Source organism: Octodon degus, unplaced genomic scaffold (genome assembly GCF_000260255.1).
Source record: "Octodon degus isolate 3935 unplaced genomic scaffold, OctDeg1.0 scaffold00040, whole genome shotgun sequence".
In the NCBI taxonomy this organism is placed as follows: Eukaryota; Metazoa; Chordata; class Mammalia; order Rodentia; family Octodontidae; genus Octodon; species Octodon degus.
Window position 1 is genome coordinate 10,601,652 of NW_004524616.1, and position 12,704 is coordinate 10,614,355.

Consider the following 12,704-nt stretch of genomic DNA (forward strand, 5'->3'; position numbering starts at 1 on the left):
GCATCCAGCTGAGCACCCATCACAAGAGGGGTTCACTTGATCTCAGCAGCCACTTCCCAGTTATTCCAGACAAAGGTCACAAATACAGGTAGGCATGAGGTGTTTCAGCTCTGTGTTACGTGAGCAGCAAGGCATGCTAACAAATTTAAGTATACTTAATAAAGCAATGACAATAAAAACTACTCAAAACAGAAACAGCTTTTCACAAGGCTTTCCATATTTTCTTTTTAAATGTATTTGGTATAGGGTCTTACTATACAGCTCAGACTCCTAATGATCGTCCTGTTTTTAGCCTCCCCAGTGCTTGGATTACAGGTGTGCACCACCACACCCAGTCTCAGGAGCCAGCTCAGCACACCCATGGCCAGGGCTGGTGTGGTATGTGCTGCCAGGGATGAACTTCAGTCCCTGCACTTGCCTAAGCAGGTGCTTAGTCTGCTGAGATACCTCACTGGCCCTGTCTTTCCATATTTTTAATGAAAGAATGTGGTGACTGGCAACACTGGGGTTCTAGTATAGAAGACAAATCTTGGAAATCCTTTGATAGCTTTCTGGTTCACCCTGGCACTAGCATATATCAAATGCGATGGAGACACAGAAAAGGGGCTCCAGCAAGCTTTGTCTCACAGATTCTAGCCACATCTTCAAGTGTAGTGTCAATAGACAAAGCCTTTAAGTAGACCAAGTGTTCAAATACTATGAGCCATGAGAGAAATCTTGGGGTACTTGAGCTAAAAACATAAAATTAAGTACATGTGTTAAGAGTTATATGTGAGTATACACATTTTTGGGCCACAATATTTTTAAAGGTCCTTATCATTTTCTACCTGTAGGAAGTTTAACAAGGAAAGATTTCTAGTTTATTCCTTAAGGACATGAAGTTTAAATAGAGAAAGAATGAGGTGCAAGGACTTTACCTCATTATGGCTCCTGCCAGAGAGGAGCAAGACAACTTGGTAAGCTATCTGTTTGAATTTCTGTTTAACTCAGTGCAAAAGGAAAAATACACACACAGTGCAAGAACATCACTTTCTCCTAAATAGTTCGGAAACAAATCCAAATGTTAAGTTTCGCCCTATTTTCACACTTTTGACTTAAAAAAACGAAAAAAAAAATCACTCTAAAGGAGGCATAAATGCGAAGCCTGAGAAAGCATCTGCTACAAAATTACAGACAACAGAGTGCATATTTTATTGTAGCTTAGCAAAGTCTTCCTATTTTCTGTGAAAAAAAAGTCCGTTGTAGCTGGCCCTGACCCATATTTACCTTTCTAATCTATAATTAAACATTCTTGGTTTGTATTATAAACATCCAATGAAGACAACTTCAGATTTTATTTCCTAAAGCAGGCATTACGTCGCTCGCTTCTTTTTGAGTGTGTGTGTTGGGGGGGATGTTACACTTGTAAGGGAATCTTAACAGTTGTATCTATTTCCATCTCCCAGACCAAAGGGCAGGACGTCTTTCTAGGAATATATATTTTTGCATCCTTTTACTATTTTAGTTCCACAAATTGTGAAATGTAGACTGTTAATCCCATACATGTATGCGGAACGTTTTCTCTTTTGAAAAACAAACAAAATCACGGCACAGCCTGAGATTGGCTCTCACCATTTCCTGTATCTTCAGGAAGCACCTTTCCCAACATATTTTATTCCCTACATGCTGTATTTGTGACTCCCAAGTGGAACAAAGAAAGTGATCTCAGAAATTAGTAAAGGAAAACGTATTTTCTTATGGGACATGGCAGAGAATTTAATAAAGACACACATAAGTAGAAATACAGAAATTTGGAGTTTCAATTTTAAAAAACACAACTCATGACTTGGAGTTGGGAGAATGGATAAACATTAAGTAGAGATCATAAAAACACCAATTCCCAAACCACTGAAGGTCACAGATTTGTTTTAATGCCACTTTGGTTGTTTTGTTGTGTCTCGCTATGAAGCTAAGGAAGTGAGAGAGCGCATAAGAGCTAGCAGCTGCCGCTTTCACCCTTGTCCTTCTGAGCTTGTCCCTCCCTGCCGGGACCAGAAGAGTTGGGCCAAATCATGACTTAGTGTGAACAAATTGTGTTCTTCATTAGAGCTGTACTTGATGGGTCAGCAGCCTGCCTTTCTAACATCTGGAACTGCTGCTCCAGAGAAAACAGAAAAAGCACTGGGCAGGAGCCAACTCCCCGGAGTTCTAGAAACAAGAAACAGTTTCTCTATTGAAGACCAGTGCTGTTCTCCCCACATGCCAGCCTGTGCATAATTTCTGACTTTGCCTCCTTCACTCACACCTTCACGCTCAGGGAAACAGTGAACAGAGACTTAGCAGGGCAGTCTGTGTTCCCCTTAGTAAGTCTGCTGTCCAGTCCCAGATACCTTCATCCTGCCAAAACTGAGCACACATGCTGTGTACAGACCCACACTGGGTCACCAAAGACTTCAGAATGACTGTAAAAATGCTATTAACACTAGCAATGCTTTCTCTTCAGAAGAGCCCCGTAAGGGCCTGGAACCCATTCCTGGAACCCATACCACTCTTCACCCTTGCTTGATTGTGCCATGGTGCCTCTCCTGACCACAGCATTCCCTGGACTCTCCCGCAAAACCCAAGCCTCTATTTGGTCAACCCATGTACCAGCCTACAAGGGTCCTGCTTTGTTATTTTGCTGCCTTGTGGCTGGCTGAGCTGTCCCCACATCCTAGAACTGCTTTACTGACATGTATCTGCAGTGTCATCTCCTGCGTGGGCAGCAGCACTCTGTCCTGACCTCTGAGGTCAAGTTATACTGACCTCTGGAGAAAAGGGAAAGAACGAGTTAAGACCTCAGATGTCAAGACATCCTCCCCCACATGTCCTGCCACAAACTGCCCAGCACTACTCAGTGTTTTTCTTTCCCAGTGACAAATGTATGTTTTGTCACCGTGCATGGGTACGTGTGTCAACTCCAGAACTCAGCTGCGGTAACAACAGAAAGGAAGAATCATGTCGCCATCCTGATTGTTGAGGGCTCAGAGCCCAGCAGTTGCAAGAGCAATAATTCAAGAAGAAAGTTTCCTCTTTGTTCACCTCCCCTTTCGCTAGCTCTTTGCCTTCCTTGCTTGAAATCTAATATTTACCTGAAAATTAACAATTATTCTTTATTGCCACAAAAGAATATGAACTTATCATCCTTGTAAAGCTGTTGTTTTGTGTTGCCTTTCATTTGAAACTTAACCCTAAAGGGCAGTAGTTCTGTTGAAATCTCTAAGGCTCAATTATTCAACTTAAAAAACATTACTTTGGATTCTTCATGGTCTCATCTGTCTCTAATTCTGACTAATTTTTCTATTACAAGATGCTACTTTGATCCACAAGTCACCTACCCATCTTGTTTACCCAAAACATAACCTAAAATTAGGATGTTAGTGAAAAAACATTCTGACTAGCTCTTTCCATGTTATAAAAACTATATACTAGATGTGTAAATGTCTTGTAATATCAAAAAGTTAAAAGAAAATATATAATGATAATAGCAAAAGATAAGCAAAGCTCTAACAAAATTAAGTGGATGCTACTAATATAAACTCTTAATAAAAATATGGACAAAAACTACATAAGCACAAAAGGTACTTTACCAATAATCCATAACATATATGAAATTATAGTGAAGCCACTTTCAACGAAATTTAAAATACAGCAGACCTATATTTGTTAACACTCATTCAGAGGTTCAAATTAATGCAATAATTAAGGAAAATGAAGTGATCAATATAAATGTTAAAAACAGACTGATAACTTAATCTGTAGATGATGTGATTATATAAATAAATAATTTCTGGTAAAAATAACATTAATGAGATGGCATGGTGGTGCGTGCCTGTAATCTCAGCTCTTGGGAGGCTGTAAACAAGCAGATCACTATGAGTCCGATCTAGTAGTGAGACCCTGACCACCCTGCAGACCCTTCCCTAAAATACAAAATAAATAAATAAATAAAATTATAAAATAAAAATAACATTAATGTTAACTAAAAAGCTTTTTAATGTAGCTTTAAAAAGTAAAAAATTGAAAGGTTTCTTTATCTAGAAATACCCAATCTGAATTTGAAATAGAACTTTAGAAACTTAAATTTGGTGCCTATGAAGGGGGAAAAAAATCCTATGATATCCTATTAAAAGTCATAGGAAGAAACTGAGGAAAATCGATGAAAGGAATTTTTAATCGCAGGTGCAGTTCATAGATATTTACTTAAACAATGACCATATATTTGTATAGTTCATAGAAATCACTCAATTGTAATACCAATAAATGCATGTATCAATTCTAGAACTATTCTGAGGGCTTTAATACACTATTTATTCCACATTACAATTCCACATGCCTGACTATTATTTGCACATTACACGCTGCCTAAGCAAGGTCCCCAAATCTTTGTTTTAAAGCATCATACACTTTGTCTCTCATTCCACACTCGCACTCAGTGAGCTTGATCACCCAGTCTTCTAGGGGGTGAAAGACGAAGAGCAATTAGAAGTAAGACAAGCAGACCCTTCTGAAGTGGCAGTTTACCTGTAACGCAGGAAGGTACAAACGGTGGCATAAGAACTGCAAAAACGCATTACCTTGTTACCCCTATTTTATGTAGTTAAGGGAGGAGATAAGGGAAATCCCAGAGGCCCTCACCCAATTATATACTATAAAGTAACAGCTATTATTCTTACCAGAACATGAAATCATAGGAAGCTACCTTGATGCTTTGGAAAGGTGCCTAGGTCCACTTCCCATTTTTAAAGTCCATCTATCTAGAAACACTTAAACTGGAAGTGACAATCCTAACCACCCGACTTTTCAGAAAAACCCACCCATCGTGGGTTCTGAAGAACACAACTTTTATTTATTTTTATCTTTTCCCTCAGTGCTTCCTCTGTTACCTTCATTCATTATTGCTGGCTATGATTCAGATCTATACACTAATTAGGGACAAACACAGGGACACTTTCTAAGTGCTTCTGGGACATTTCCTATAATTACAGACACAGGATATTGAAGTCTCCTGAAACCTGCCAAGCTTTCCTCTCACCTCATTGGGAATGGTCAGCAGAACACCAGAGCATCCCTTACCGTTCCCCTGTGAATCCAGGACTGCAATGGCATTGGCCTGTGGCGGTGTCACACGTCCCTCCATTATGGCACTGACATTCTTGGGAACAGTTCTTTCCAAAGCGACCCTCCGGGCAAGGCTGACCACAGACTGTGCCCTGCATTCAAAGAGACTTGGAAAATTAGATGGGCCTGCAGCCAGAGAAGGACCAAAGGAAGGAGAAGAAAAGAGAGGAAGCAGAAAGGGAAGGGGGAAGGGATGGAGAAAGGGATTGTAGAACACACTTTACCATCTTAAAATGTTAGAAATTTTAGAGAGACTTCTTTCCTTTATAAGTATAAATCTCAAGATACATTCAAAGACAGAAAAATAGTAATTTTCAGAAAAGCTGAAAACTGAAGCATAAGATAAAGTTACATCATATTGTTATAAGAACCTAAAGAATTTATAAATCCTCCTAAGTGTTCTTCCTGTGTCTTCTATGCACAGTAACTCAAAAATAATTATTGAGCCTCCTTTACATAAATACCAACATCTGGTCCAAATGGAATATCCAAATGTTTTACCATATGTTCCAGAGAAAATGCACGTTATCATTGGCTTCATTTCTTCAAACGTACCCTAATACAAGATTAAAATATTGTGTACCCGAATTAACAACAGAATTGACTAAAAATACTCCATAGGAATGAACCTAGACATTTGTTTCAGAAGGAAAAGACTCCATAGGTTCATTAAGTGCTTCTGAGCTAAGACCAATAAAAGAGCTTATTTACCAAGGAAAAAAAGCAAGGGAGAATTTGGATATTTCTCCTCATCTGAGAGGCTGTCCATCTTTTCCAGCTCAGTCTTTACATTTACTACAATCCTATGTGGATAAGAATAAGATACCAAGAAGTCAATGAATTACTCTATCATTTTCTGCCTCATACAATTTGTAGTTTTGGGTTTATTGTGATTATAATTACTGGGGTATCAACTGGGTTATCATTAGAGCAAACAGCATATTACACATAGCGGGGATTTTTCTAATGCTTTGAACTATCAGAAAAGCACTGTCCTCCCTCTATCTAAAAAAAGGCAGACTGTGAGCATTATGAAATTGGAGGCTAGCAAACACCAGATGGTTTTGTAAATGTTTATTCTGGATCACATAAGAAAATACATTTTCTGTAACTACTGGCTACCCACAAAGGCAGTTGGTGTGCTAATTAAGTCTCCTCTGGTGGTTTCTAGCTCTCTACAAATAGAGAAAGTTCGTCTGCAGACTCTTGGAACTCAAAAAGCCTTTGAGAGATAATTCAAATTAGGGCTTAACTGAGACTCATCTATGTGCGAGACCTAGTGCCAAGCACTGAGAATTAAGCACAGATATGCATGCAGTTCCTAATTCATTCACATGGCAGCAAGGGGAACACATATATAAATAGCTCTAAGTCCTCATTACTTACTTAGTGTAAGGTCAACAATGACAACGTGATGGGGATCAGCACACAGTGAGCTGGGTTTTTTTGTGCAAATTTTCACTCCTAGGCCTTATTTCTAACTACCCATAATGGTTCTACACAAGCTCAGGGACGCAACTGAAACATTATTTAGAACAAGGACTAATGCAAGCAAATATCTTTAAGGAGACACTATTTCTATTAGTTGAAGTATGCCTGTGTGTGTATCTAATAGGAATACATACTCATCTTTGAAAAACACCTAAAATTATAGTACAAATTTAATGTCATAGGGAACAACTGTTACTGGGAAGATCCGCTCCATACAGAAAAGAGAATGGTCTTAAACATTCAGTGGGAAGCCTCTGTGAAGGCAGACGCCCAGCACCCAGGGGAGCTTGGGAGGCGGGCTTCAGTGGGCCTGGGAGGGTCCAGCTGTCCACTTACTGCTCTCACGGTCTGGGCCCATTGTCTCACATAATGACCATTCCACCTGAGAAGAAAAAGAAGCTGCAACCAGAGGAAGAGGCAGCTGAAATATGACACCACCTAGGAGTAGAACACCTCCAGCTCCCGTCCAATCAGCACAGAGCTCTGTGGACACTGTCAGTCCAGAAAATCTTTCCCTCATGAAGGACCAACTTATGACCTGTCCAGGCAAAAGACTGAACATAAGAAATGAAAGAAGAGCCACATCCAGAGGCAGTCTACTATTTCTACCATGGGTAACGAAGCGCTGTATTTCCCACAGATGAAAATGATAGCGGCTGGGGTGGCAGTACACACTTGTCATCTGGACTCTGCTTTACTTTCCTAAAGTTGTGACTCTGTTAATCACTCACCCCCTGGGAAGCTATGGCAGAAGTCTTCAAATTTGAACTCAGTGGGGGCAATTTAGCACTTAGCAAACCCTGTCTTAAAACCAACAAAGAAAAAACTTAAATAAACAAGGGCTAGGGATGTAGCTCAGTGGGAGAACACTGGGTTCAATCTTTACCATAAAAATTTAAAAAGGTAGTAGGGGAATGGCTGTGACTTAGGCATATAACAAGTTTGACTTGTTGACATGAACTTCACTGCGCTTGCTGGGACCAGCTCAGTCAGTGCTCCTTCAAGCGCTTCCCGTTGGCCTCACCCTCAGACACACAGTTAAAGGCTGCTTCCCTTTGATTCCCTTGTGTTGTGGATTTTCTTCAGACTTTGGCCAACTTACTGTTCATGACTCCAATTTTGGGTAATCATTGAACACTGCCTAAGCAGCCTTAGCCACTTGAATGCTACCATACTTCCCAATTCTAGCCTTGGGAAGTACACTCTGGGTTTCCTTTGTTCCAGATCTGCAATAAGCAAAAACTCCAGGGCATTTCTCCTCCACATGTGGCTACGGAGCTCCAGCTTAGGTACAGCCCAGAAACCTAGTGTCTTTGTGTCTTTCAGTTGACAAGGCTGTGGTGTCTATAAAGATGGGGACAAATACGTGTCTGGGATCAGGGTAGTTACGACTGAGATTTGGCAAAATCAGAAGATGGTTGCAAAAGTCATGCATCTGCATGAAATTTCTAGAGAAGGTTAATCGTACACAGAGAGAAGGATAAAGCAAAAACCTAGGAAATGCCAAATAAAGTGGTACATAGAAGAAAGAGGATCAGGGAGACCTGTAATAAGAGAAATAAGGAAGAGCGTTATTAGAGGAATGAGAGACAAAGGTTAAGGAGGGGAGGGGAGTGATCAACAGAGCCACAACTTTAAGGAAGTGAAGCAGAGTCCAGAAGAGAAAAATGGAAGAGTACTCAGGAGATCTGGCCAGAAAGAAGTCATATGTCCCCTGGAAGCTGACAGAGATGGTGAGAGTGGAGCAAACTGCTCTTTTAACTAGATTGTTAGTGAAAAGAACAGATATTGGTCACTGAAAGAAGAGTCAATATTATTTCCTGATTTCAGGTAAGTCTAATTAGTAAATGCTGTGACACTGCATGTGCCATATAACACTTAAGACTATGAAATTGTTACATGAAGAAAAGGTGTCATGGTGAGATTTGGGGAGCGTGATGAGTTATAGTTTCCTCCTGTATGATCACACTAAGGTCTCTGAGAAGTCCTGTAATGCTCAGTGCATTTGGGTTGCTTTCAAGCATCTCCAGATTTGTATGAGTGGATAAAGTTTTTCATATAACAGTTCATCTGGTAAGAATAATGTCCTCAAAAAAATAATAGCAACCAATGTACCTAATTATGGAATAGTTATTAAACCATGACAATATTTATCAGCTCTCTTATCATTTTGCTATTAGGGAAATATAGAGAATGGATGAGCACTATCTCATGAGGATCCTCCATACACTTCAAGTCCAGGACTAAATCATTCTGATTTCTCTGAACACAAGGCTTTCAGTCTTAACATGCCTATGTGTTTCCAGTTTTGAAACCTTCATCTATCATTGTGTCTGTCCTTCATATAGAAGCTCTTCACTTGGTATTCATGGAAGTGACCTGGAGTGCATGACTGGATATGGAGCAGGGTGGGGGAAAGCTTACCATCCAGCCAGAGGGGCAGGAGCACTCTCCGGTGACATGGTGGCACACTCCTCCATTCTGGCAGGGGCACCTCTGTTCACACTGTGGTCCATGCTTGCCAGGGGGACAAAGATCTTCACAGCTGGGAAATTGAAGTATGACAAAGGACAGTTATTTACCCAATTGTATCATCGTCAGGTTCATAGACAGACCACCACCTAAGGCCCTAAACAGACAAGATTTCCTCATTTGATGATTATTTAATTAACATCCAGGGCATGGACCTTGTAGGCTGCAGATGTTTCAGGGGACTCAGCTAGGCCGTCCCTCTGTTTTGGAGTACTTTCTAAGGAAATAATTTCAGTTTGAAGAAAATCTGTTCATTTTTCAAAAAAGAGTATTCTTTCAAAAATGGCCAAATCACCACTCACTGGTGACAAGAACTTTGCACATAGCCCTCATAAGCCCTTTGTGCTACAGTTAAGTCTACTTTCCTTTGTGTTTATTCTAACTTCAAAGAAAATCAAAACATTTGCCAATTACCCCCTTGGGCACATATTCATCATAATCAATTTTCAGCACTTCTTCAGGCTGACAAGACACCAGTCCTCCAGCCCCTGTCTTGTGCGGACTTTCTTCTCTAAGCCTTTGTCTCTTTTGCTCTCTTGTGAAGTTGTTCCAGCTTTCCCACAGCCCTATTCAGTTGTGGCCTCTTTGAAAACCCATGAAACACAACATTAACAATTAAACAGTTTGAGCCGATCATCATCCATTGTTTTGAAAATCAGGGCTTTCTACGCTACTGCAGTTTTTCTTTAATTCTACTTTATGGACATTAACACATGGCAGGAAATATTTACCTAATCTGATCCATTTTTTCTAAGTTTTAGTTCTGTGATTGATAAGTTAAATCTTCTCAGTAAGGATACAGGATTTTTCGGTTTCTCAATTCTTTTTTTATAGTCTACCTCTTATTCTGTTTGCTAATAGAAACAAATTGAAGAATCCCCTCTGATAAGATAAAGAAACAATGGGGATTAAGTAGCTGCTTCAAAGTTCTCCAGCAAAAATTAAAAGTTATGTGTGTGCACAGTGCCTAAAGAGATTTTATACATGCTGGTAGTCACACACAACCTGCATGACACTAGGCTTTAAGCCACCCAGTTAATCTGTGTAATAGTGTATGGACTGTCAGCAGCAGCTTCCTTTTCTAAGACACTAACCTACCCTGCTTTATCCAGCTAACTCATTGCTACAGAGCAGAATGGTCTGGTCCTCAATTGTTCTGCAGCAGTATAAGTGAATATAACTGTGATAGAATCAAAGTGGAATTCAAATCTGCCACAAGGACCTCAGCTCCCATTCACTCAGCCTGTTCATTCTACCTGGTGAGCTGACCCTTTGATTCTGATTGACTGGGTTCTCACAGTTAAAGGCTAAACAGCAGGAAGACCGAGGGCCATCACTGCTCCTCATCCCGTCTGTGTGTACAGTCCATTCCCACCAGCAGTTCAGACTACAATAGAAACAGAGGTGTAAGGAACTAGATGGTGGCAGTGGTGTGTGTTGAGCGGCTAGTGGGCTCTGCCTCCCTGCTTGGCAATATGTCTGTCACTTACAAGGCCCCGGTGTATCCTGGTGGGCAACGACATTCTCCTGTAACATGGTCGCAGGTGGCTCCGTTCTGGCACTGGCATCTCTGGTGACAGTCATTACCATAGCTGCCCTGCTCACAGCTGTCCTCACAACGCCAGCCCCGGAAGCCGGCAGCACAGTGGCAAGCCCCCGTGATGGGGTTGCACAGAGCCCCATTTTTGCACTGGCACCGGCTGCTGCAGTGAGGCCCCCAGTGATCGCCATCACACGCTGAGTTCAGGGAGAGAACAAAGGATGGTATCAGAGTACATGCATGGACTGCAGCTCACTCTCCTCCTCCCTTGGGGAATGGCAGGAGTACCCTGAAACCACTCCAGGCCTCTGGCACTGACCCACAGCAATGCTCGGACTGGTGTTTAGCACAACTCGGCCATGCCCTATGACTCCACTGCTCAGGCTGAGAACTGCATTTTCTAGCTCAAGCCTTTGCTCAGCCTGCTCCCTGCACCAGAATGTGGAATGTGATATGGCTGGAGTAATGAATGGGTGAGTGAAGGATGCAGGGTGTAGTGGCGAAGATGGTGCCCGGAAGCTGGGAAAGCTCATCATAAGCAGGAAATCGTATGTATGTGAAGGGGTACAGATCACCTTTTGGGAGGGGGGAGGAGGCGGGGGAAGGGTCTACAGGGTGTTCAGGGTCTCACTACTAGATTGGACTCTTAGTGATCCGCCTGTTTACAGCCTCCAAAGAGCTGGGATTACAGGCACATGTCACCACACCCAGTCTCAACCTCAGCACACCCCGGGGGCAGGGTGGGCACAGCAGGCCCAGGGATCCAAGCCCGGCCCCTGTGCCTGCTTGCAGGAGATTTAATCCGCTGAGCTATTTGGCCGGCCCTTAGATCACATCTTGTGGACAAGAGCTTGGGAATAAAGGATATTAAGCAAGGACAGGAGGTGCAACTTTGTCTCTCACTATGTTTGAGAACAGCGGTCTGTGAAGTAGTTCTTCACAGAATGATGTAGCAGGAAGCCCAGCAAACATTCAGGGCAGTGAGGACAACTGCACCCAGCCAGTGACAGTAAAGAGGGAGAAGGGACCTGGGCAGGGCTGCTGTTGAGCAGACTCCCCCTGCTGCTGTCAGGAAAACGGCTGGGTGCCTTTAAGGTATCAGTCAGAATATGTGAAATTGGTAAGTCCAAGCCCCTCGCAAAGAAAAGACAAGAAAACGCTGGACAAATGCCTTCAACTACAGCAGCCTAGCTCAGAACTAGGACAAACCCCAAACTGAAAATGGAGCGCAAATCAGAAGATAACAGGCATGTGACACCAAGCAAGACAGTCAGAAAATAACACTTGAAAGATACATTTAAAGGGCAGCTTTGAAGGAAAAGAAGGAAGATTGTGAGACAAGAAAGGAAGAGGAAGGAAAGAAAACAATCTCAGTCTCAAACATTCTAAAAATCAGAATGGGCACCAACAAATCAAACCTACTCAGTGTGTAGCGCCAGCCAGCAGAGCCCTTATTTACTAACCAGATGTTGTAAAAATCACTAAGGAAGACACATACCCTACAGAGGACTCTTAGGATAAACTGCTTTCATGATTTTAAACATTCCATTTTATAAAAATTTTGTAGCTTCAATAGACCTGAAATAATTTTTTTTTTAAAGATAACTCTAGGCACACCGTAAACAGCTCATGAGAAGCACCAGCTCTGTCCTCCAGTATTAGAATCTACCTTTGATTTCATAATGTTGAAAAGTTTAAACACATAATTTTGTTTTTAATCAGCATGGCTTTGGTCTCATTAGTATTTTAATAAACATACGCTAACACAGCTTAAAACAAGGGGACAGATTTATTGAGCCTAAAGCAGACCAAAAAGCAATTACCTAAGAATTCACAATCTTCTTTCACAAAATAAGATTAGGAGATAATTCTGAAATGAGATTTAAGCCTCACTGCTATTCATGCCACTTATTTCTTTTACTGCCTAGGGATATGGACACAGAGTTGTGGTTGCTTTTTTTTTAAAAGTAACTTTTAATCTTAAAAGAAAAAAAATCATTTA

The 12,704-nt window shown here is 41.4% G+C and overlaps 1 protein-coding gene across 1 annotated transcript in view; it reads right to left on the bottom strand.

The window, feature by feature from the left end:
* Nucleotides 1–12,704, bottom strand: part of Megf10 (multiple EGF like domains 10) — a 192,742-nt gene that overhangs the window by 65,564 nt on the left and 114,474 nt on the right. Inside the window, exons 6-8 of the mRNA XM_023715305.1 lie at nt 10,653–10,899; nt 9,055–9,175; nt 5,095–5,231 (exon numbers count right to left, since the gene is read on the bottom strand). Coding sequence (XP_023571073.1) covers nt 5,095–5,231; nt 9,055–9,175; nt 10,653–10,899 — 505 coding nt within the window. The remainder of the gene's footprint in view (nt 1–5,094; nt 5,232–9,054; nt 9,176–10,652; nt 10,900–12,704) is intronic.